The 23,922-nt window shown below is 41.2% G+C and overlaps 1 protein-coding gene and 1 long non-coding RNA gene across 3 annotated transcripts; both read right to left on the minus strand.

Annotated features, from left to right (window-relative positions):
- Nucleotides 1–3,372: 3,372 nt before the first annotated feature.
- Nucleotides 3,373–8,227, minus strand: LOC111156320 (ribosomal protein L6). 2 transcript variants are annotated; one of them, XM_022517086.1, is made up of 7 exons: nucleotides 8,202–8,227; nucleotides 7,084–7,320; nucleotides 6,897–6,995; nucleotides 5,665–5,808; nucleotides 5,097–5,145; nucleotides 4,350–4,534; nucleotides 3,373–3,564 (listed from the first exon to the last, which is right to left on the minus strand). In XM_022517086.1, the coding sequence occupies exons 2-7, from the start codon at nucleotides 7,318–7,320 to the stop codon at nucleotides 3,412–3,414; spliced, it is 867 nt and encodes a 288-aa protein (XP_022372794.1). In that variant the 5' UTR covers nucleotides 8,202–8,227; the 3' UTR covers nucleotides 3,373–3,411. The 2 variants fall into 2 exon arrangements, with proteins under 2 accessions (XP_022372794.1, XP_022372793.1); XM_022517085.1 differs by having other exon boundaries at nucleotides 8,020–8,202.
- Nucleotides 8,228–13,983: 5,756 nt separating this feature from the next.
- LOC111156518 lies at nucleotides 13,984–23,819 on the minus strand. The gene is made up of 3 exons (XR_002641216.1): nucleotides 23,664–23,819; nucleotides 23,205–23,344; nucleotides 13,984–14,268 (listed from the first exon to the last, which is right to left on the minus strand). It is a non-coding gene; the product is annotated as an uncharacterized LOC111156518 (long non-coding RNA).
- Nucleotides 23,820–23,922: the final 103 nt, after the last annotated feature.

Genomic DNA, 23,922 nt, shown 5'->3' on the forward strand with positions numbered 1-23,922 from the left:
TTCAGTGGGTTAGGGCCTCTGCCTTCGGCTCAGGTCACGATCCCAGGGTCCCGGGATCGAGCCCCACATTGGGGCAGGCCCCCTGCTTCCCCCCTCTCTCTGCCTGCCTCTCTGCCTACTTGTGATCTCTGTCAAATAAATAATTAAAAAAATGTTAAAAATTGTATATTTTGTTATATTTTATCACAATTACACAGAAGAAAGTATATACTTTTAACTGCTTAGCACATACTCAGAACCATAGCATTTCCTATTATTATATTGATTATCTAAAAGGTATATGAATAAGCAGCAAAGCCAGGATTCAAATCCAAGTGTTTTCCATTCCCAAAGCTCTAACACTAACCTCTGCACTATTTTCAATTGACTGCACTCGGATATCTTTTGAATGAATTATTCTACACCTTTTCCCAAAGAAATTCCAGTTTTATACTTGTATAAGGTATGGGGAAATTCAGAACATTGTTGCCTTTCTTCGCATGTATTTTGTTTTTCTGCATTGTGCATCGCAGAGCAGCACCGAGCTCTGTTCAACGTTTGTTAGAGTCCCTAAAGTTGGGAATAGGGCTTTAGACCCTGGTTGAAAGCTTGGGGGGCCCCACAGGCTGAATAATGGCCCCAAATGTGTCCATGCCCTTATTCCTGGACTGCTGTGTATATTACTTCATTTTGCAAAAAAGACTTGGCCCATGTGATGAAGCTGAAGATCTTGAGATGGGGAATGTGATTAACACGAAAATGTACTTGGTCTTTGCTCCTGGTCCCTGCACAAAGCTCCTAAAACCCATGGGATTTCCCCAGTGATAGAGAGGTTTTTTGTTACTGTTAAGAGGCTCCTTTAGATCATACTGAGTTTATGCTAATGCAGTGACTTGGAATAGGACCCCAGCCTCAAGATGGGGCTGGTCACCACGAAGTCCAATAGATTATTTACAGCCCTCCCTAGGCTTAAGGGAAGGTATGGCAGGGGTGTGGTTTGGGTCTGGGAATGTGGTGGGGAAGATGGAGATTAACATCTGTAAACACTCTGGGAAAATAACAAAAAATCTGAACAATGTTTGATGGCCTTCTGGATTAGTGAATACAGAGGAGCCAGGAGGGGTTTACCTCCTTTACCTGGAGAGGACATGCTTCCCCCACTACCCTTACCCTTGTGCTATAGATCTCTTCCATTCGGCTCTTCTGAGTTTATCTTTCAGTAACAAATAAACGTAATCAGATGTTTCTGAGTTCTGTTCAGTCATCACAGCACAGTTGTAAGGTAAACCAGGTCAGACAGAAATGGGGTAACCTGTGGTACCTACTCCCTAACTGGTGTCTGAAGGGCACAGAGGAAGAGTAGGCTTAAAAAATGGGCCAATCAGAGGGCCTTGTGGCCAAAATGACTTTTGGAACTGAACCTGAGCTATAAAGAACCACTAGAGACCACAGCCAGAAGTGACATTTGGATTTGTTTCAAAACTGTATCAGAGCACATGCTATATACCTAGTGGAGAGACTAGAGTTAAAAAAAAGACAATCATGGGGATGGGGATGTAACACAGCATGGGGACTACTATCAGTAATACTGTATCATTATTTGAAGGTTGCTGTATTTTGGGTGCCTGGGTGGCTCAGTTGTTATGATTCCAGTGTCCTGAGACTGAGCCCTGCATTGGGCTCCCTGCTCAGCAGAGAGCCTGCTTCTCCTGTCAAATAAATAAATAAAAATCTTTTTTAAAAAGTTGCTAGATTTAAGCCTCACAGGATTTTCTAATTACACATAGTGATGGATGTTAACTAGACTAATGGTAGTGATCATTACGTTACACCCCTTAACTGTACACCAACTGACAGTTGTCAATTACATCTCGATTATAAAAAAATCAGAAATACCAAGCGCTGAGAAGGAAGTGGAGTAACTGGAACTGTTACACATTGCAGGTGGGATGCAAAATGGGAAGGTCTGCCAGTTTCTTACACAAACATGCATTCACCATATGACCCAGTAATCCTGCATTTTCACCCAACAGAAATGAAAACATACCCACACAAAAACCTGTACGTGAATGTTGACGGCGGCTTTATTCATCATCTCCAGGAACTGTGAACAATCCAAATGTCTTTCAGTGGGTGAATTTTAGAACAGTGATCTATGGATCTACCGAACGGACAGAACTACTGAGCGACGGGTACGAACAAATCTCAGTAACATTATGCTTAGTATACAGTAGGACATTCTGCAAAGGCAGAACTACAGGAACTTAAGTTTGATCAGGGACTGCCTGGAGTGGATGTTATGAACACGAGGGAACTTTCCTAGTCACAATGCTTACCCAACTGCACAGGTGTCACAGAACTCCACACTCAAAATTATGAATCTCACCTAATGTAAACTGTCAATAAAAGCAACTTCAAAAAACCCATCAGGGTCATCTTTCACTTATCTACTGCCAACACCCCAAATCTGAGGACCCGTTGTGTAAGCGAGCCCGTGGAGAAACAGACACTGTTGTATAGAACATCTGGCTCAAACCCCGCGGAGGGCAGTTTAGTAGTCTACTAAAATTAAAATGCATAAATCTTTCCCCATGCCAAAATATTTACCTGATACTCATCTGTGTGCACACTTTTGTTTTACTACCTTGTACACAATTATAAATGATATTAAAAAATCCATATGATACACCACCTTCTGCATCAGTGAGGATGGACTTTACAGAATGTCCAAAACATGTTGCTAGCTGTGTAATAGTATGTATAGCACATAAGGTTTTGACTTAAAAAAAAAAAAAGGACGATAAATCATTATACTCACTTGACGTATGTGCTTTTAAAAAACTAGATACGCGGGGGGCCTGGGTGGCTCAGTGGGTTAAGCCTCTGCCTTCGGCTCAGGTCACGATCCCGGGGTCCTGGGATCGAGCTTCACATTGGGCTCTGCTCAGCAGGGAGCTTGCTTCCTTTCCTCTCTCTCTGCCTGCCTCTGCCTATTTGTGATCTCTGTCAAATAAATAAAATCTTTAAAAAAACAAAAACAAAAACCGAAACTAGATACGGAAGACTAACAGCAATGATTGAGTTGGGCCGACGGGAGAACTGTATCATCGTCAAAGGAAGGAAAATCTGTGGCCTGAAGGGCAGTTTGTCCTCCTACTCCAGTACTGACCTGTTCCGTGGTACCCAGAGAAATGGTGCTATTTAATACGGTGGGTGCTGGGTGACAAGCCAGACACTAAGCTAAAATGCTAACACCAAGCTGAAGAGGCGGTTCCCCTGCAGCTGGTGCCACCCTCCCAATTTCCCCTCCTCTCAGCAGAGGCTAAGACCCTACAAGCTGGCCAAGTCAAGCCACACCTCCAGGCAGATAAACATTTTAAAAAAGACACAAAGGAATTGATCAGTTATTTAATTAGGTTCTTTGTAAGAAATTTAGAACACCAATTTGTGAGGGTAAACTCCATTTGTGAGAGAAAACACAGAGCGGAGGTAGCCCTGAAGCTGAGGAACAGCCTTGATTTTTGGCAGAATTTGTGAGTCCACAGCTTTCTGATCAACCTTGCGCTGCTCTGTAATCTCGTATTTCTAGGGGAGAGAAAGAAAAGAAGATCATTTAAAAGTAGGGCATAAGTACCAGACTCCATTTGACTCAGGAATCCTATCTCACAAGTACTAAATCCCAGGGATATTTAGAAAGCAATTTTGATCATCTTTCCCTTGGAGGACTATGAATTAGTATAGTATAACCTTGTTTTTAATACAGCAAAAACTGTAGCTCTTTTCCTTTGGTCTACTTTAATACACATCGAGGATAAACAAGGGTAGGGGCATCTCGGTGGCTCAGTAAAGCGTCTGACTCTTGACTTTGGTTCAGGTTATGATCACAGGGCTGTGAGATCAAGCCCCATGTGGGGCTGTGAGCTGGGCACGGAGCCTGCTTAAGATTCTCTTTCCCACCCCTCCCCAAAAAAGGATAAACAAGTGTGAACTCCCAGTAGAACAGTAGCAGTTAGAGGTGCCTGGGGGGCTCAGTTGGTTAAGAGTCTGCCCGAGGCTCAAGTCATGATCCCAGGTTTCTGGGATGGCGCCTGCATCGGGCTCCCTGCTCAGTGGAGAGCCTGCTTCTTCCTTTCCCTCTGCTGCTCCCCTGTTTGTGCTCTGTCAAATAAATAAAATCTTAAAATACAGTCGAAGCGGAGCTCTCAACCACCATTAAAAATCACTGAAAGCAGCACCATCTGGAATGATGTCATTCCCCAGCGACTCCTCATTATTAACAACTTCTTTTTGTCAACTCCTTGTGAAAACTTTTTTCACTCCCACCTAGGGAAGTGGAGCTATCAGGGGCCAAGACAGAATGAGAAGCTTACCTCTTTCTCGGTGTCGAAGATCTCACCCTCCTGGTGTCTGGGCTTACGCAACTTCTTCTTCTTGAAATAAGCATCAGTGAGATGTTTGGGGATTTTCACGCTGCTGATATCAATTTTGGTAGAAGTGGCAATGACGAATTTTTGGTGTGTTCTACGCAGAGGAACTCGATTGAGGGACAGAGGTCCTAAAGAAAAGAAAAAAACCAATATACTGGGGGAAAGAGAAAGCAACTACTTAAAAACAGATTTTAAAGAAACCTGGTGTACTGAATTTTCTACTCAGTGTCAAGAAATCTCAAACTGCCCTTTTTATAGCCAGCATCTAGACTTTCTCAAGATCTCAGTTTGTCCACGGTTTCTTCTTCAAATCTTAAGTCACCCAAGCTGGGAGACAGCTGGCCACAGCCACAGGTCCCTGATAAATTTAAACCAAGCACTGCTTTCCAGAGTGAACAGTTCGCTTTTTACCTGTTTGGCCACTGTACTCTGGTTCCAAGTGGCAGACTAATACAAGTCTCACACAGGACCATTCCCTGGGGTTAACAGCCAACCATTCTTCAGGTGGCAGTTACCTGGTGCTATGTTGCCACACAAAATTTAAATACCTGCTTCCTTAGAACTCAGGTGTATGCAAGACAATGAAATAGGGCACGTAATCTCAACACTGGAACTTCCATGTAGGTGGGAGCAAAAGTACATTTAAAAGTGTCAAATTTCAGAGAATATAAAATCCAAGGATATTTTTACCAGTTACAAGTAGCAAGCCACTGCTCAGTTGCTTCAGGAAAACTACCCTCTGTAAATCAAACAGACACATCAGACATTTCTGTGTTAAAAACAGATTTCTAAATCAAATCTTATGCTTCTAAATTTGATAAAGGAAATTTCTAAGTATGTATCCATTCAGCAACTCTAGAATCATACCAGCTGCCAACAGGGGTGACCCGTGGATATGAGCAATACTTCTGCCCGCTTGTTTTTAATGAGCAACTATTACCTTCTTTAACTCAGTAATTCTATCCCTGCAAAGCTATCCTAAGGAAATAACTGAAATATATAAATACTTTTGGGTACACGGACATCTAAATCATCTGTAATACGTATCCCCAACAGCAGGAAATGGTAATAATTTATTGTACATTATGGACTGAAAGCGTCATGCTAGTGCCTGGGCTCCTGGTACTGTCGCCCCCACCCCCACCCCTCCACTGTGAACCACAGCTACCACAGGCAAATGCAGAAACTCTACCCAGAGTGTCAACACATGATTATCAAGCACCTCAAGCCCCTGAGCTGAAGCGTCCGCTCTGCTCACCTTGCCTCTGTGGCGCCCAGTGAGGATGATCAAAATGGTCCCAGGGGTGATGCTAGCTCGCAGTTTTCTCACATGCTGACTAAAAGGTTTTTTGCCATGGCTCAACAGCTTTCGAGGCACGTCTTCAGTAGGATAATACCTAGGCTGTAAGGAATCCACAGGTCCAACTTATTTAAACAAGCAAATCAGATTAGTAGAGCTGGTTGTGACAGCAGAACGCTCGCTACACCCTTTTCGCCCACTTTAAATGATTTACACTGCTGCATTTCATTTTCACCTCTCCCAAGTCATAGGAAATTTGGAAAAGTAAATGCTGCTTATCCTTTCCTATGCAAAACACAAGAAGGAATCCATTTAACTAAAGGAGCAAAGTGTTCAGGCAAAGACAGAAAAGCATCAAGCAAGTTACCTCTGTAGACTGGGGATTAAATGACAAACTCCCATACACTGGCTTATCATCACACACTGTGGCACAGCAGTGACTCTCAAGCTCTCCTGGAGTCCCTGACCTTAACCTAAACTGTACTTCTCTAGAAACACATCTGACACAGATTTCGGAGATTATGAAGGACGCATGGCTTGTTTTTCCATTGTGTTCACATCCTCCACGTTAATGCGCATCACTCCCATATTACGCACAAAGGGAAACAAAACCCCACAGTTCAGATCAGGACCGCCGGTTCATTTATTGTAAAAACAAGACCCTACACAGACCATTAAGCGTACGACAAGTAACACATAATAACCTCCTGCTTCGACCACAAACATTAGTACCCAACAGACAACTAGCCCACAAAAACAGTAACAAGGAATCGAAGTAGTAATCCCCTTTGGAGCAGTAATTTCCAACTGTGATGACCGTAATACACCTGGGAATATTTTCATAATGGAAATTACAAAGCAAATGCTGAGAAAATGTTGGGTCTTGTGCATGGTAGAGGAGCCAAGCAACAGTCCTCTGGTATGTAACTGTTCTACAGGCCGAGCAGCACCGAGAATTCGTGCCCCACGTCATTCTCCCAACACTGTGGGGCAGACCTTTATTCCTGCTTTACCGGCGAGGAAAAGCAACTCTGCTTAAGATCAAACAACAAACATTTAAGAGGCCTGGTGGTAAACCCAGAATCCTCCATTAGTCATTTTCTGGCCAACGCACACCTTTAAAACCTGAGAACACCAAAAACCCCTCACGGTATTCAAGTCTCCCGTTTACAGGCTCTTCCAAATCTTACCATTTTGCGAAGTTTAACCACTCGGGTACCACCATTCTTGTCACCACCAACTGGTTTTGTGACGGTAGCAAGAACCTTCTCCTTCTTTTTCTTTTCAACCTGTCACAGAAATGCATCAAAGTCAGGCAGACAAAAATTTCTAAGGTGAAGACAGAAGTCAAGGTCAGTGATCCTCCTCGCCCCTTACCCTGGATTTAGCTGCCGAATACTTCCTCTTGTACATGGCCTTTCTGGAATACATAGCCGATCGGGAGTACCTGCCAATTCCTCTGACTAGGACAGGGTTTCGGCTGCAGTGGGGCTTCCCCTTCTTCGGGGTTTTAGCCTTCTGGTTACCCTTCTTAGCCTTGCCACCGCCATCAGCCTTCTTGGCTTCAGGTTTCTTCTCCTTAGTATCCGGCTTCTCAGCTTTTTCGCCCGCCATCTACCAGGACACACGTTTAAAAAGAAAGGGACTTCTCCAGTTATCTCATGACAAAGCATGTCTACACAGTACATTGACAGGCTTCTGAGACCTCGAACCCTCACCCTCTCTTCCCAAGTAGCCATAACATCCTTTCACCCCTTCCCTGAAAAACCCCAAACCACACACACGTGCAATAACCCTCACAGTGGTTAGCTTTTAAGAATTTGAAGAGCTCTTACAACTGTTTGCTAAATATTTAGTGGCTAAAAGTCCCTGTTCCATTCGATCTTTATTCCTGTTCTGCGAATTCGAAATCTCACGAATCGCCACAGTTTATGGAGCAGCGACGCTGGACCCTGAAACCATTTGCTTCCAGGGATTCTGCGCTTTTCAGACTGCTGTCTCACTTAAGAAATCCGGCTTAGGAAGGAACACACACCAGCCCAAACTCAGACCAGACTGAAAAGCGCAGAGCCAAGAGGCGACTTCCGGTCGCGGACGTGTTAAGGAAAAGCAGCATTTGGCCTCAGCCCCAAAGCTCAACGTGGCTCTAACGAGCTCAGAAGCGTTTTCTGGAACCCGAACCCGGGATTCCGGAGCACGCGCCATCATCCTGGTCCCTACCGCCCCACTACCCCGCTACGGATCTCCAGAAGGGTCCTGTAACCAGCGCAGAAGCAAGCAGCCGGGAGCTCCGGAGCCTCTTTGGCACCCCACCTCACCCACTTCGTGCCCCCGCGCAAACCCAGGCGAGACAAATGAAGCGTCTAGGAGGGCTCTCAGTTGGCCCCGAGCATGTCCGACTCCTGCAGGTGTCCACTTGATACCCTCCTGATTCGGATGGCGAAGGATGGGGGATCCAGATATCGAGTCTTGCACAGAGGCCCCGCCATTCTTACCTTGCAAGATGGGAAAGAGAACTAAGGTCCCGGCTTCCGGTCTATAAGGAATCACGGGAAGTGTTGAGTCTCACCTCCTTCCGGATACGAGGCATTATGGGAAATGTAGTTTTCTCTCCTTTGCCCGACGTACGAAGAGCAATTTCTTCTTTTAAGAGGCGATAGCCAAGAACGTTTTGAACATATTTCATTTTATAGACCAATAAAATTCTCAAAATACTTTTGGAAGTCGACATAAATTATAGTTTTTTATTTTGCTTACTAAGGGCATTAGAAAGGACTGACATTTCCCTATAAGAGGGGAGAGATAGATGAAAGACCAAATTCCAAAAAAAAAAAAAAAAAAAAAAAAAAAAAAAAAATAAAAAAAAAAAATAAGCGAACTCTTTCCTATAAAAGGCTAGTTGGGAACCTTTCATGGACGTTTTCTCTGCAATTGACCTAATACCTACATCCCCTATTCAGACTATAGCCTATGCTCAATTGCCGAGAGTCAGAAAAGACAGAATTGGCTGGCTTGATTGGTAGATCATGTAACTCTTGATCCTGGGGTTGTTGAGGTCAAGCCCCACATTGGGTGTAGAGATTACTTAAAATAAATTCTTTAAAGAAGTTAAAAAATAAGGGGCGCCTGTGTGGCTCAGTGGGTTAAGGTTCTGCCTTCAGCTCAGGTCATGATCCCAGGGTCCTGGGATCGAGCCCCACATCAGGCTCTCTGCTGAGCAGGAAGCCTACTTCCCCCTTTCCCCTCTGCCTGCTTCTCTGCCTACTTGTGATCTCTCTCTCTGACAAATAAATAAATAAAATCTAAAAAAAAAAAAAAGTTAAAAAATAAAATGAATAAAATATATTCCTGTTCTCAAAGAACACGCATTCAAAGGAAAAACAAACAGAAAAAAATGAATAATTATAAGCTATTTCTTCTGGGAGATTTTGGAAGTTTTGCAAAAGAGTTGGGTTTTGTGTTGGATTTGGAAGAGTAAATACAAATTTGGCAGGTGAAAGTGCTAACTGGAAAAATTAATGCAAGAGGCATGGAAACATAAGAGCATGCTTGTTCATCCCTTCTACAAGCATTTCTGGTTACTTTGTACTTCATTTCTTTTTTTTTCTTTTGGAAATTTTGTTTTACTTTATTTTATTTATCAAAGTATAGTTGACACACAATGTTACATTAGTTTCAGGTGTTGTACTGCTTTCTTCATTTCCTTTAAAAAAAAAAGATTCAATTTAATATATTTGTTTGAGGGAGAGGGAGCATGAACAAGGGGTAGGAGCAGAGGGAGAGAGAGAAGTGGACTCCCCACTGAGCGGGAAGCCCCACATGGGGTCAATCTCAGGACCCTGAGATCATGACTTGAGCTGAAATCAAGAGTCAGATACTTAACCAACTAAGGCACCCAGGCACCCCCAGTTTCTTCATTTCTAAAATGAAGATAACAATATGACCTGCCAGTGTGCCTGGGTGGCTCATTCAGTTAAGCATCTGCCTTGGACTCGGGTCATGATCTCAGGGTCCTGAGATCAAGCCTCATGTGGGGCTCCCTGCTCAGCGGTGAGTCTGCTTCTCCCTCTGCCCCTCCCCCTGCTTGTGCATTCTCTCTCTCTCTCTCTCTCTCGCAAATAAATAAATAAGATCTTAGAAAAGAAAAAACAATATTACCTTCTCCACAGCGTTGTTGGGAAGATTAATGAGTCACTATACACAAAATCACGAAGAACAGTATTTGATGCATGGTAAGTGCTAGATAAATGTTAGTTCTTGTTATCATCACCTGTCCCCCACCCCTGCATGACACCACTGTCATCAACATCAACATCAACATCAACATCAACATCATAGTTGTTGGTGAGATCCTACCAGGTGCCAAATATTTTGCCAAATGTTTATGTAGCAGGGATAATAAAAACAGTACTGTATGCTATGTGGTTAGAACCCGTGTTATATGCCTTGCTTTATTTCATTCAATCCTCTCAACAACATACGAAGGATATTATTAAGAGGAATCTGGGGGCGCCTGGGTGGCTCAGTGGGTTAAGCCGCTGCCTTCGGCTCAGGTCATGATCTCAGGGTCCTGGGATCGAGCCCCGCATCGGGTTCTCTGCTCGGCAGGGAGCCTGTTTCCTCCTCTCTCTCTACCTGCCTCTCTGCCTGCTTGTGATCTCTGTCAAATAAATAAATAAAGTCTTTAAAAAAAAAAAGAGGAATCTGTAGCTCAAAGAGGTCAAGTAACTTATTCATAACAGGGATCTGATTTCAGGGATTGCACTTTTAACCATTCATATATAAAGATTAAAACGATGACTAATGAAGATGAAAAAGAGAGTTCTTTGCTCATTTTAGAATTAAGAAGAAGTATATATATTACCTTTACAAAATAAACAAAACACTGTATCTTATTGTTTTCTACTGCATCCAAGCGCTTAAGGCAACATGTCCACATATGTGACACCTTTTGGCCAGAATTTTCCATTCTCTTTCATTTGCTTGTTGTTAGTGGTGAGAGCTTTTCACCTTGATTTTCTTCAGATCCAAATCACCTGTTTTGCGACTGTGTCCCCTGAGAATCATGTAGCCTTTTCCCATTCTGGATGACTAAAGATACAAATGTAGTGATCAAATGTCTCAGAAGGCCTCAGAGATTTCCGTGGAACCTTTCAGACTACAGTGAATGCAGACTGGCTATGCCTGCTGAAACACGTGGCTTCTAAACGAGTCTGTCTTCCTTCCATGCAAATTAAGGAGGCTGCATTTGATGCCAGTGTAGGATTATTCACTGTCTGGGCCTGTAATAGTCTCAAGGAAAAGCCTGGGGACTGCACTTTCTTAAGAATGGGAAGTCAGGGTGCCTGAGTGGCTCAGTGGGTTAAAGCCTCTGCCTTTGGCTCAGGTCATGATCCCAAGGTCCTGGGATCAAACACCTCATTGGGCTCTCTGCTCAGTGGGGAGCCTGCTTCCCTTCCTCTCTGTCTGCCTGCCTCTCTGCCTACTTGTGATCTCTGTCTGTCAAATAAATAAACATCTAAAAAGAAAAAAAAAAAAAAAAGAATGGGAATGTCAGCAGCTTTACTTGTTCAGCTTCCTGAGCAAAACACCTACTAAAAATAGTCACTTCAGAAAATGTATTGGAAAAAAAAAAAAAAGGAAAGTGTATTGGAATGAATGAAGTGCAGAGTTGCTCACTTAAGTCTCTAAAAAAAATTAAGAATTTCATAAGCTTTCACGTAGTAAATGCACCAATATGTTAAATGACCTGCCATTGAAATAAAAACACAAATGAACCCCCTCTTGTGTTTCGTTGTGGTACTGCAAAATTATTTGGACAAAATATTGTCAATGTATTAGCTACAAAGTAAACATTATTATCAAGCACCTAGTTTTGCCATATATAAAATGCTCTTAAATTTGCACAGTGCTTCATTAATTACAAAGGAGACATTTTTGCAGAGACTAAATCATTTTAAGCCTCAAGGCAACCTTTTTGAAGATTTTATTTATTATTTTAGAGGACAGGAGGGGCAGAGAGGGAGGGAGACGGACCAGCAGACTCCACTCTGAGCACGAAGTCCCATGTGAGGCTCTAAGCAGGGCTCTATCCCATGATCCTGAGATTATGATCTGAGCCAAAATCAGGAGTCAGACCCTCAAGTGACTGAGCCACCCAGGTGCCCCTGAAGTAGGAATTTAAGATGAAAGAACTGAAACCCATTTATAACAAATGATTTACCCAATGTCACACAGGTACATTGAATCCTACCTCTTGGTGCCACAGAAAGACAAAATCAGCAGGCAGTTATGCCACAGAGAGGGTACTGACCTTGTAACCTGGAGCTCACTTGATATATGATCTTATGATAAACTTCTGCACATAAGTCTTCTTGTTTTTAAATTGGGGATGGGGGCTCTTGGGTGGCTCAGCCAGTTAAGCACCTGATTTTGGCTCTGGTCATGATCTCATTGTCCCCACATCAGGCTCCCTGCTCAGCGTGGAGTCAGCCTCACTTTCTCCCTCTCCCCTTTCCATTGTGCTCTCTCTTGCTCACTCACAAATAAATAAATAAAATCTTTAAAATAATATATATACAGAATTGGAACAATATTGACAACATTGATAATACCTCCCTAAGTTAAGATCAATATAGTGATTCACTCATTCACTGAATTTTCTCATAAAAAAGTTCAGGGAAGGGTGCCTGGATAGCTCAGTTGGCTAAGCATTCAACTCTCAGTTTTGGCTCAGGTTATGATCTTATGGGTCATGAAATTGAGCCCTGTGTCAGGCTCTGCACTCAGCGGGGAGTCTGCTTGAAGACTCTCTTCCTCTGCCCCACCTCTCCCCTAAAATGAATAAATCTTAAAAAAAAAAAAAAAAAGAGGGAAAGGGGCACCTGGCTCAGTTGGCTAAGCATCTGCCTTCTGCTCAGGTCATGATCCCAGGGTCCTGGGATGGAGCCCCATGTCTGTCTCCCTGCTCAGTAGGGAGTCTGCTTCTCCCTCTCCCTCTGCCCCACCGCCCTTTCATTCTCTCTCTCTCTCTCCCTCTCAAATAAATAAACAAAATCTTTTAAAAAAATAAAAAGAAAGAAAGTTGATGAAGGGGGGCCTGCTTGGCTCAGTCAGTAGAGCATGCAACTCTTGATGTTGGGGTGAGGTTGAGCCCCACGTTGGGTGCAGAGATTACTTAAAAATAAAATCTTTTTTTTTTTTAAGATTGTATTTATTTATTTCACAGACAGAGATCACAAGTAGGCGGAGAGGCAGGCAGAGAGAGAGGAGGAAGCAGGCTCCCCACTGAGCAAAGAGCCCGATGCGGGGCTCGATCCCAGGACCCTGGGATCATGACCTGAGCTGAAGGCAGAGGCTTAACCCACTGAGCCACCCAGGCGCCCCTTAAAAATAAAATCTTTAAAAAATAAAAGAGAGTTAATGGAAACACTATTTTCAGTGCAACTCCCCACCCCCAAACCCTAGAAATAATTCGAATGTCTATTAACAGAAGTGGACTAAAAATGTATATCCATTCTACAGAATATTATGCAGCAATGGGAGAGAATGACTTCCATGTAAGTGTGTTGTCTATACAGTAGCATTAGCCAAAGGTGGTTATGGAGCATTGGAAATGTAGCCAGTTCACACTGAGATGTGCTGTAAGGGTAAAATACACACTGGCCTTTGAAAGCTTAATAAGAAAAAAAGAATTTAAGATATCTCACTAATTTTTATACTTATTGATTTGTGTTGAATGATAATATCTTGATATATTGGGGTAAACATATTTTCACTGATTATACCCCTTTTTACTCTTTAAAGTGTGAATACTGTAACATTTATTTATTAATTAATTAATTAAATAAAATTATTATTTTATTTAAATTATTAAATTAAAATTATTTATTTTATTAATTAAATAAAACATACCAAATAAAATTATTTATTTATTTATTTTTAAAGGATTTTATTTGTTTATTTGACAGAGAGAGAGAGATCACAAGTAGGCAGGGATGCAGGCAGAGAGAGAGGGGAAGCAGGCTCCCTGCTGACCAGAGAGCCTGATGTGGGGCTCAGTCCCAGGACCCTGAGATCATGACCTGAGCCAAAGGCAGTGGCTTAACCCACTGAGCCACCCAGGTGCCTCTAAATACTGAAAAAATTAAGTCACAAACATATACAGTCCTTGTGATTATATATGCATATAAATACACAAACTTAATTATTTTATTATAATAATGGATTCATACATATTATGAATCCACAAATATAGACACATATTATGAGCTTGTTTAAAAACCGAATAGAAAAAAAAAAGTCCTGGAGGAGTCCAGGATGGTCAAGTAGGAGGAGACCTTAGTCTTGTTTGGTCCCAGGAATTCATCTAGATAGCTATCACATCATTCTGACCACCTGTGAACTCAACCAGAGATCTAAGAAAAGAATTGCTGCAACTATATAAACAGAAGAGCGTACACTTTCTGCGAATATGACAAGATGGAAAAACTCACCTCAAAAAAGAGAACAAGAGGTAGTACTGAGTGCCAGGTCAGTATGGTCATAAGTAAGATGTCGGAACTAGAATTCAGAATAATGATTATAAAGATATTAGCTGGGCTTGATAAAAGCAGAGAAGACACCAGAGAGTCTCTTTCTGGAGAAATAAAAGATTAAAATCTTATTAAATATTAAAATCTAATTAAAATTAACATTAAATAAAATATTAAAATCTAATTACAATCTTATCAAGTAAAATTAAAAAGGCTATTAATGAGATGCAATAAAAAATGGAGCCCCTAACTGCTAGGATAAATGAGGCAGAAGAAAGAATTAATGATATAGAGGACCAAATGACGGAGAATGAAGAAGCTGAGAAAAAGAGAAATAAACAACTAAGGGATCATGAGGAGAGAATTCGAGAGATAAGTGAAACCATAAAACAAAACAATTTTAGAATAATTGGGATCCCAGAAGAAGAGGAAAGAGAGAGGGGGAGGGAGGGGCAGAAGATAAATTGGAGCAAATTATAATGGAGAACTTCCCTAATCCAGGGAAGGAAACAGGCATTCAACTCCAGGAGACACAGAGAAGCCCCCTCAAAATCAATAAAAATAGGTCAACACCCCAATATATAATACTGAAACTTGCAAATCTCAGCAATAAAGAGAAAATCCCGAAAGCAGCTCAGGACAAGAGGTCCATTAGCTACAAGGTTAGAAACAATAGACTGGCAGCAGACCTATCCACAGAGACCTGATATGCCAGAAAGGACTGGCATGATATATTCATGGTGCTAAATGAGAACAGTATGCAGCCAAGAATACTTTATCCAGCTAGGATGTCATTTAAAACAGAAGGAGAGAAAAAAAGCTTCCAGGACAAACAGAAACTAAAAGAATCTGTGGTCACCAAACCAGCCCCACAAGAAATATTAAAAGCGATCCTTTAAGTGAAGAGAGAACCCAAAAGTAACACAGACCAGAAAGGAACAGAGACAATATACAGAAACAGGGACTTTACAGGTAATACAATGACACTAAATCCATAACTCTCAATAGTTATTCTGAATATAAATGGGCTAAATGTTCCAATCAAAAGACACATAGTATCAGATTGGATAAAGAAGCAAGACCCATTGACATGCTATCTGCAGGAGATTCATTTTATACCCGAAGACATTGAAAGTGACGGGGTGGAAAGCCATTCATCATGCGAATAGACATCAAAGGAAAGCTGGAGTGGCAATCTTTATATTAGACAAATTAGATTTTAAACCAAATACTGTAATAAGAGATGAGGAAGGACACTATATCATAATTAAAGGGTCTATCCAACTAGAAGATCTGACAATTGTAAATATTTATGCCCCTAACATGGGAGCAGCCAATTTATAAGCCAATTAATAATAAAATTAAAGAAACACATTAATAATAATACAATTATAGTAAGGGGACTTTAACACCCTCCTCCCACTGCAATGGACAGATCATCTAAGCAGAAGATCAACAAAGAAACAAGGGCTTTGAATGACACACTGGTCCAGAAGGACTTCACAGATATATTCAGAAAACTCCATCTTAAAGCAATAGAATACACATTCTTCTCGAGTGCACATGGAACATTCTCCAGAATAGATCACATACTAGGTCACAAATCAGGTCTCAACCAATATGAAAAATTGGGACCATTCTCTTGCATATTTTCAGAGCACAATGCTTTGAAACTGGAACTCAATCACAAGAATAAATTTGGAAAGAACTCAAATACATGGAGGTTAAAGAGCATCCTACTAAAGAATGAATGGGCCAGCTGGGAATTAAAGAAGAATTAAAAAATTCATGGAAACAAATGAAAATGAAAACATAACTGTTCAAAAACCTTTGGGGGTGTAGCAAAGGTGGTCCTAAGAGGGTAGTATATAGCAATACAAGCCTTTCTCAAGAAACAAGAAAGGTCTCAAATACACAACTTAAATTTACATGTAAAGGAGCTGGAGAAAAAAGAGCAAATAAAGCCTAAACCTAGCAGGAAAAGAGAATTAATAAAGATTAGAGCAGAAATCAATGAAATAGAAACCAAAAGAACAATAGAACAGATCAATGAGACTAGGAGCTGGTTCTTTGGATGATTAATAAGATCAATAAATGCCTGGCAGGACTTATCAAAAAGAAAAGAGAAAGACCTGAATAAATAAAATCATAAATGAAAGAGGAGAGATCAGAACCAACACCAGAGAAATACAAACAATACAAGAACATATTAGGAGCAACTGTTTGCCAAAAAATCAGGTGATCTGGCAGAAATGGATGCATTCCTAGAGACATATGAACTACCAAACCTGAAGCAGGAAGAAATAGAAAAACCTGAACAGACTGATAGCCAGCAAGGAAATTGAAGCAGTCATCAAAAATCTCCCAACAAACAAGAGCCCAAGGCCAGATGGCTTCCCAGGGGAATTCTACCAAACATTTAAAGAACTAGTATCTATAGTTATGAAGCTGTTCCAAAAAATAGTAATGGAAAGAAAACTTCCAAACTCTCTCTACGAGGCCAGCATTACCTTGATCCCAAAATCAGACAAAGACCCCAGCAAAAAAGAGAATTACAGACAAAGATTCCTGATGAACATGGATGTAAACATTCTCACCAAGATAGAAGCCATTAGGATCCAATAGTTCATTAAAAGGATTATTCACCACGACCAAGCGGGATTTACTCCTGGACTGCAAGGATGGTTCAACATCCACCAATCTACAACATATTAATAAAAGAAAGGACAAGGAGCGCCTGGGTGGCTCAGTTGGTTAAGTGGGTGTTTTTGGTTCAGGTCATGGCCCCAGGGTCCTGGGATCGAGCCCTGCGTCGGGGTCTCTGTTTAGCAGAGAACCTGCTTCTTCCTCTTACTCTGACTGCCACTCTATCTACTTGTGCTCTCTATCTCTCTGCTAAATAAATAAATAAATAAAATCTTTAAAAAAAGATTTTATTTATTTATTTATAAATTTATAATTTATATTAAATTTATATTAAATAAAATAAATAAATTTATAAATATAAATTTATTTATTAAAAAAGATTATTTGTTTATTTATTTGACAGAAAGATAGACACAGTGAGAGAGAGTACACAAGTAGGAGGGGTGGGAAAGGGAGAAACAGGCTCACTGCTGAGCAAGGAGCCCAATGTGAGGTTCAATCCCAGGACCCTGGGATCATGACCTGGGATCATAACTGACTAAGCCACCCAAGCACTCCTAAATAAATAAAATCTTTAAGCAAAATAAAAGAAAGGACAAGAAATATAGGATCCTCTCAATAGATGCAGAAAAAGCACTTGACAAAGCATGTGACACCATCTTTCCTTGGTTAAAACTCTTCACAGTGTAGGGATAGAGGACTCAGTATCATAAAAGCCATATACAAAATGCCCACAGCCAGTATCATCTTCAATAGGGAAAAACTGAGAGCTTTTCCCCTAAGGTCAGGAACACAGCAGGGATGTCCACTATCACCACTGCTGTTCAACATAGTACTAGAAGGCCTAGCCTCAGCAATCAGACAACAAAAAGAAATAAAAGGCACCTGAATCCATAAAGAAGAAATCAAACTCTCACTCTCTGCAGATGACTCAATGCTCTATGTGGAAAACCCAAAAGACTCCACACTAAAATTGATAAAACTCATACAGGAATTCAGCTAAGTGGCAGGATATAAAATCAATGCACAGAAATCAGTTGCATTTCTATAACCATGGGACAGAAGAAAGAGAAATTAAGAAGTTGATCCCATTTACAATGGCACCCAAAACCGGTAGAAACCTAGAAATAAACTTAACTAAAGAAGCAAAAGATCTGTACTCAGATCTATAACTATAGAACGGTCATGAAAGAAACTGAGAAGACACAAAGAAATGGAAAAAACATTCCACGCTCATGGATTGGAAGAACAAATATGGTTAAAAATGTCTATGCTACCTCGAGTGATCACACGTTCAATGCAATCCCTATCAAAATACCATCAACTTTTTTCACAGAGCTGGGACAAATAATCCTGAAATTTGTATGGAACCAGAAAAGATCCCGAGTAGACAAAGGAATGTTGAAAAAGAAAAGCGAAGCTGGTGGCATCACAATTCCAGACTTCAAGCTCTATTACAAAGCTGTCATCATCAAGACAGTATAGTACTGGCACAAAAACAGACACACAGATCAATGGAACAGAATAGAGAATCCAGAAATGGACCTTCAACTCTATGGTCAACTAATCTGCGACTAAGCAGGAGAAGAATGTCCAATGGAAAAAAGACAGTCTCTTCAACAAATGGTGTTGGGAAAATTGGACAGCCACATGCGGAAGAAGGAAACTGGACCATTTTCTTACACCATACACAAAAACAGACTTAAAATGGATGAGAGACCTTAATGTGAGACGGGAATCCATCAAAATCCTAGGGGAGACTAGAGATAGCAACCTCTGTGACTTTGGCCACAGCAAATTCTTGCTAGTCACATCTCCAAAGGCAAGGGAAACTAAGGCAAAAATGAAGTATTGGGACCTCATCAAGATAGAAAGCTTTGGCACAGCAAAGGAAACAGTTGACAAAACCAAAAGACAACCAACTAGATGGGAGAAGATATTTGCAAATAACATATCCGATAGAGGGCTAGGATCTAAAATCTATGAAGAACTTCTGCAACTCAACATCCAAAGAACAAATAATCCAATCAAGAAATGGGCAGAAGACAGGAACAGACATTTCTCCAAAGAAGACAACCAGATGGCCAACAGACCCATGAAAAAGTGCTCCACATCACTCAGCATCAGTGAAATACAAATCAAAACCACAATGAGATACCACCTCACACCAGTCAGAAAGGCTAAAATTAAGAAGTCAGGAAAGGACAGATGTTGGCAAGGATGTGGAGAAAGGGGAACCAACCCTCTTACACTGTTGGTGGAAATGCAAGCTGGTGTAACCACTCTGGAAAACTGTATGGAGGTTCCTCAAAAAGTCGAAAATAGAGCTACCCTATGACCTAGCAATTGCACTACTTGGTATTTACCCCAAAGATACAAATGTACTGATCCAAAGTGGCATCTGCACCCCAAGGTTTATAGCAGTGATGTCCATAATAGTCAAACTATGGAAAGAGTCCAGATGTCCATTGACAGATGAATGGATTAGTAAGATGTGACATATGTATATATATATATATATATATATATATATATATATATATATATATATATACTACTCAGCCATAAAAAAAAAAAAAAGAAATCTTGCTGTTTGTAAGTGTGTGTTTGGAACTAGAGGGTATTTGCTAGTGAAATAAGTCAATCAGAGAAAGACAATTATCATATGATCTCACTGATATGTGGAATTTAAGAAACAAAACGATCATAGAGGAAGAAGGAAAAGATCATAGAGGAAGGGAGGGAAAAATAAAACGTGACTAAATCAGAGAGGGAGAAAAACCGTAAGAGACTCTGAATCATAGGAAACAAATTGAGGGTTGCTGGATGGGGTGGTGGTGGAGTGATGGGATAACTGGGTGATGGTCATTAAGGAGGGCATGTGATATAATGAGCAATGAGTATTATATAAGACTGATGAATCACTGACCTCCACCTCTGAAACCAATAATACATTATATTAATTAGTTGAATTTAAATTAAAAAAAGTAAAAAAAGACAAAATCTGTATATATGTTATTTATGTGAGTGTGTGTGAGGTATACATGTGTGTATTTGTATAGGTATAGAGAAAAGTGAAAGAATACTTATCAGACCATTAACACTGGTGGGGGGTTGAGTTGGCAATATGCATACATGAGAAGCAGGGAAAATTACTGTTTTTATAAAGTTTGTTGTGAGGAATTTGTATTGCTTTTGTGATTGAGAAAGAAATCAAAATAAAATATGTCTCAATGAATACCTCTTTTTTTCCCCCTAAATGAATATTTCATAAGCCTGTCTAAACCAGGCACTGTACTAGACTCTAGGCATACAAAGATGAAGAAGGGGGTGCCTTGCTGGCTCAGTCAGTGGATGATGTGACTCTTGATCTCAGGGTCGTGAGTTCAAGCCACACATTGGGCATGGAGCCTGTTTAAAAAAAATAGTATAAAATAAAGTAGAAGAAGACAATGACTTTGGGGCACCTGGGTGGTTCAGTTGGTTAAGCGACTGCCTTCAGCTCAGGTTATGATCCCAGAGTGCCGGGATCGAGTCCCACATCCAGCTCCCGGCTCCATGGGGAGTCTGCTTCTTCCTCTGACCTTCTTCCCTCTCATGCTCTCTCTCTCTATCAAGTAAATGAATAAAATATTAAAAAAAAAGACAATGACTTTGTTCTAAAAGGAACCCATGATCTAGGGGAAGAGACAGAAGAATCAACCAACAGGGATGTTAAACTGTTAGGGGCTTTAGAGGGATGACTAGGCAGCCCCTAAAGCATAGGCAGGGTGCCTCTATTTTATTCTCAGGAAGTGTTTGAGGGGTGTGTGCAGAGAATGTTTCCTGGAGGAGCTGATTGAGTTAGAGCTGAATCTTGCCTGATGCTTAGTTTTCCAGCTGGAAATGGGCTTAAAGGGTGTTCCAGACAGAAAGAACTCAATTTAGGAAGACAGGGATGCAAGAAACAACAAGAGGGCTTTGGAAACTCTGAGATTATGTGAGGGAGTGGGAGTAAATGAAGCTGAACAGGTAGACACTGTTCATATTTAGAAGGGCCTAGTGTGCTAATGCAAGGTTTTCATTTAATGCTACAGGTTTTGAACTCCTTCATAGAACAGGAGAATGACATGATTAGATTTGTACTCTCAAAAGATCATTCTTGCTGCAGCCTGTACAGAATATAGGAAAGAGTGGGGAAACAATGGTTTCTGCATTCAAAGAGGTCACAGTTTACTTTGGAAAAGAGACAAACGATAACCAGCATTTAGCAACTACTTACGTGGCCAGCGCTAAGTACTTCATAAATAGCAAATCTCTCTCTCTCTTTTTAAAAGATTTTATTTATTTGACAGAAAGAGAGCAAATGCACAAGCAGGTGGACCCTGGGATCATGACCTGAGCCGAAGGTAGACACTGAACAAACTGAGCCAACCAGGCGCCCCCAGGGGGAAATATTTCATGCTTCACCACCTACCTGTGGTAACATGTGGACCCCTCCATTTTTTCAAGAAGGAAACTGAGACACAGAGAAGTCAAGTGACTTGCCTCTGGATAGCCAAGTAGGCAGGCTGCGCTTCGGAGATCAAGAACTTAACCCCCACATAGTACTGTTTCTTAGATTTATAGTGGACTGTGTTCGGTTCTAAGCTAGGATAGGTGTCTTGGGGACCATCTAACCTGGACTGGGAGAATAAGGTAAGTCTTCCTATCCCAGAGGAGATAACTTCTAGTCTGAGATCAGAGACATAGATTAGAGTTCATGAGGAAGGAGGTGAGAAAGAAACCTCCAGGGAGAGGGAGGAGATTGTGTAAAGATACTGAGCTGCAAGAGAGCTTCATATATTGAGGGGAACTGAAGGTCACTCAGCATGGCTGGGTCACAGAGTCCTGGGAAGATGGGCTGGTGAGGTAAGTGAGGGACCAGACTGAGTTCTTAAAATTTTTTAATGATTTTATCCTAGGAGCAATAAGTAGCCATTGAAGTATTCAATGCGGGGGGTGACTACTTTTGCATTTTATTTATTTATTTATTTATTTATTTTAAAGATTTTATTTATTTGACAGAGAGAGATCACAAGTAGACAGAGAGGCAGGCAGAGAGAGAGAGAGAGAGAGAGAGAGAGAGAGAGAGAGAAGCAGGCTCCCTGTCGAGCAGAGAGCCCGACGCGGGACTCGATCCCAGGACCCTGAGATCACGACCTGAGCCGAAGGCAGCGGCTTAACCCACTGAGCCACCCAGGCGCCCCTACTTTTGCATTTTAGATTACTCTTTTTATTTGGTGGAGAATGGGTTAGAAAGGGCAAGCCTGCGGGCCTAACATCAGTCAGTGTTGTTTGAGTCATCTAGAAGGCCAGGACTTTTAGGGGGTCTGGAAAGAAACAGGGTAGGCAACTGCTTGTTGAAGGTCTATTATCTAAATTAAACTGACATATATTAACGATACGTTTTGTCAGGATTTTTTTTTTTTTTTTTGGTATCACCAAGGCTTAGGAAGTCAGCACCTTATATCAGAGTATTAGAGTTCTCTTTTTAGGAATGAGGTGGGGAGCATTGGGAGGAAATAAAAATAAAGATTCTGGAGCTATGTAGATGTGGGTTCGAATTCTGACTCTGCCACTTACTAGATCTGTGGCCTTTAAATGAATCACAAGGACATTCATCAGGTAAAGGCTCTAGCTTCTCATTCTGGTCTGAGCCACCATCATCTCTAGTCTGGAATATTACACTATTCTGAACTAGTCTGTTTTCAGACTTGCTCTCTTGATCTGATTCTCCCAGAGTACCCTTACTTTATTACTTTTAATTTTAAAACACAGATTATATTCCTTCTTTGCTAAAAATCTTTCAATGGCCCTCCATTTCTATAGGACCCCAGATCATCTCTATTCTGTTCTCACCTCATCTTCTACTGGTCTCCCTTCACCCCTCCCACGGCCTTCTGCGCTTCAGACAGAGAGCTTGTCATAGTTTCTGGAATACAGGAGGCAGCCTCCTGCCTCAGGGCTTTTGCACTTGCCTCTCCCTATGCTTGAAATGCTATTTGCCAGAGTCATTCCTACTGACTACTCTAGGATCAGATCTGTACACAGATTGTGATCCTCAGTGAAGACTTACCTAACTACTCTATTGAAGATGAAATATAGAGGTGCCTGGATGGTGCAGTGGATTAAGCTCCAACTCTTGGCTTAGACTAGGGTTGGGAGACTGACTCTCCAGTGGAGCCCACCACTCAGCATGGAGTCAGCTTGAGATTCTCTCTCTCTCTCTTCTTCTGCCTCTTTCTCTCTCTCTCAAATAAATAAATAAATAAATATTTAAAAAAAGATACGGGATACCTGGTGGTAGGGCAGTCAGTGGAGCATCCACTCTTGGTGGAGTGCCCAACTCCTGGTTTCTGCTCAGGCCATGTTCTCATGGTTGTGGGATCCAGCCCCTTGATGGACTCAGCAAGGAATCTACTTGGTATTCTCTCTCTCTAAAATAAATAAATAAACATCTTTAAAAAGTGATAATATAAAAGGGTATGGGGAAAAGAAAGGAAGACGGAAATACAGTATTTTCTTGAGTGTTTTAGCAGGGTTTTTGTCTTCAGTTCACTACAGTATCCCCATTGTGGTTTTTTGGATCCCCATAGTTTTAAACAGTGCCTGCCTGAAAGAAAACATTCAACAGATGTTTAATTATCATGATAATACAGATAACAATCACAAAGGACTTATTAAATAGGTCAGGCCGAGTTCTAAGCATTTTGTATATTTAATCCCCATAATAATTTATGAAAAGAATACAATTACCATGTTCACTTTAAAGAAATGAAGAAATGGAGAACACTGAAGCTCAGAGACTCAACAATTGACGCTCAGGAACTTTCCTAAGGTTACACAGCTGAAAAGTGGAGCGGAGATGGTGGAATAAAATGAATGAAATTCGATTTGGCTCTCAGGGCAGGGATGAAAATTGACACGGTGGGAGCGAATGCAATCGCTTCGTGGGAATGCGGTCAGTAGTGAGGGCGTCGCGCGCGCGCCTTGCAGCCCGGGTCTAAAGGAGGGT

The sequence above is a fragment of the Enhydra lutris genome, unplaced genomic scaffold (genome assembly GCF_002288905.1).
Source record: "Enhydra lutris kenyoni isolate GAN:26980312 unplaced genomic scaffold, ASM228890v2 scaffoldscaffold46, whole genome shotgun sequence".
Classification (NCBI taxonomy): Eukaryota; Metazoa; Chordata; class Mammalia; order Carnivora; family Mustelidae; genus Enhydra; species Enhydra lutris.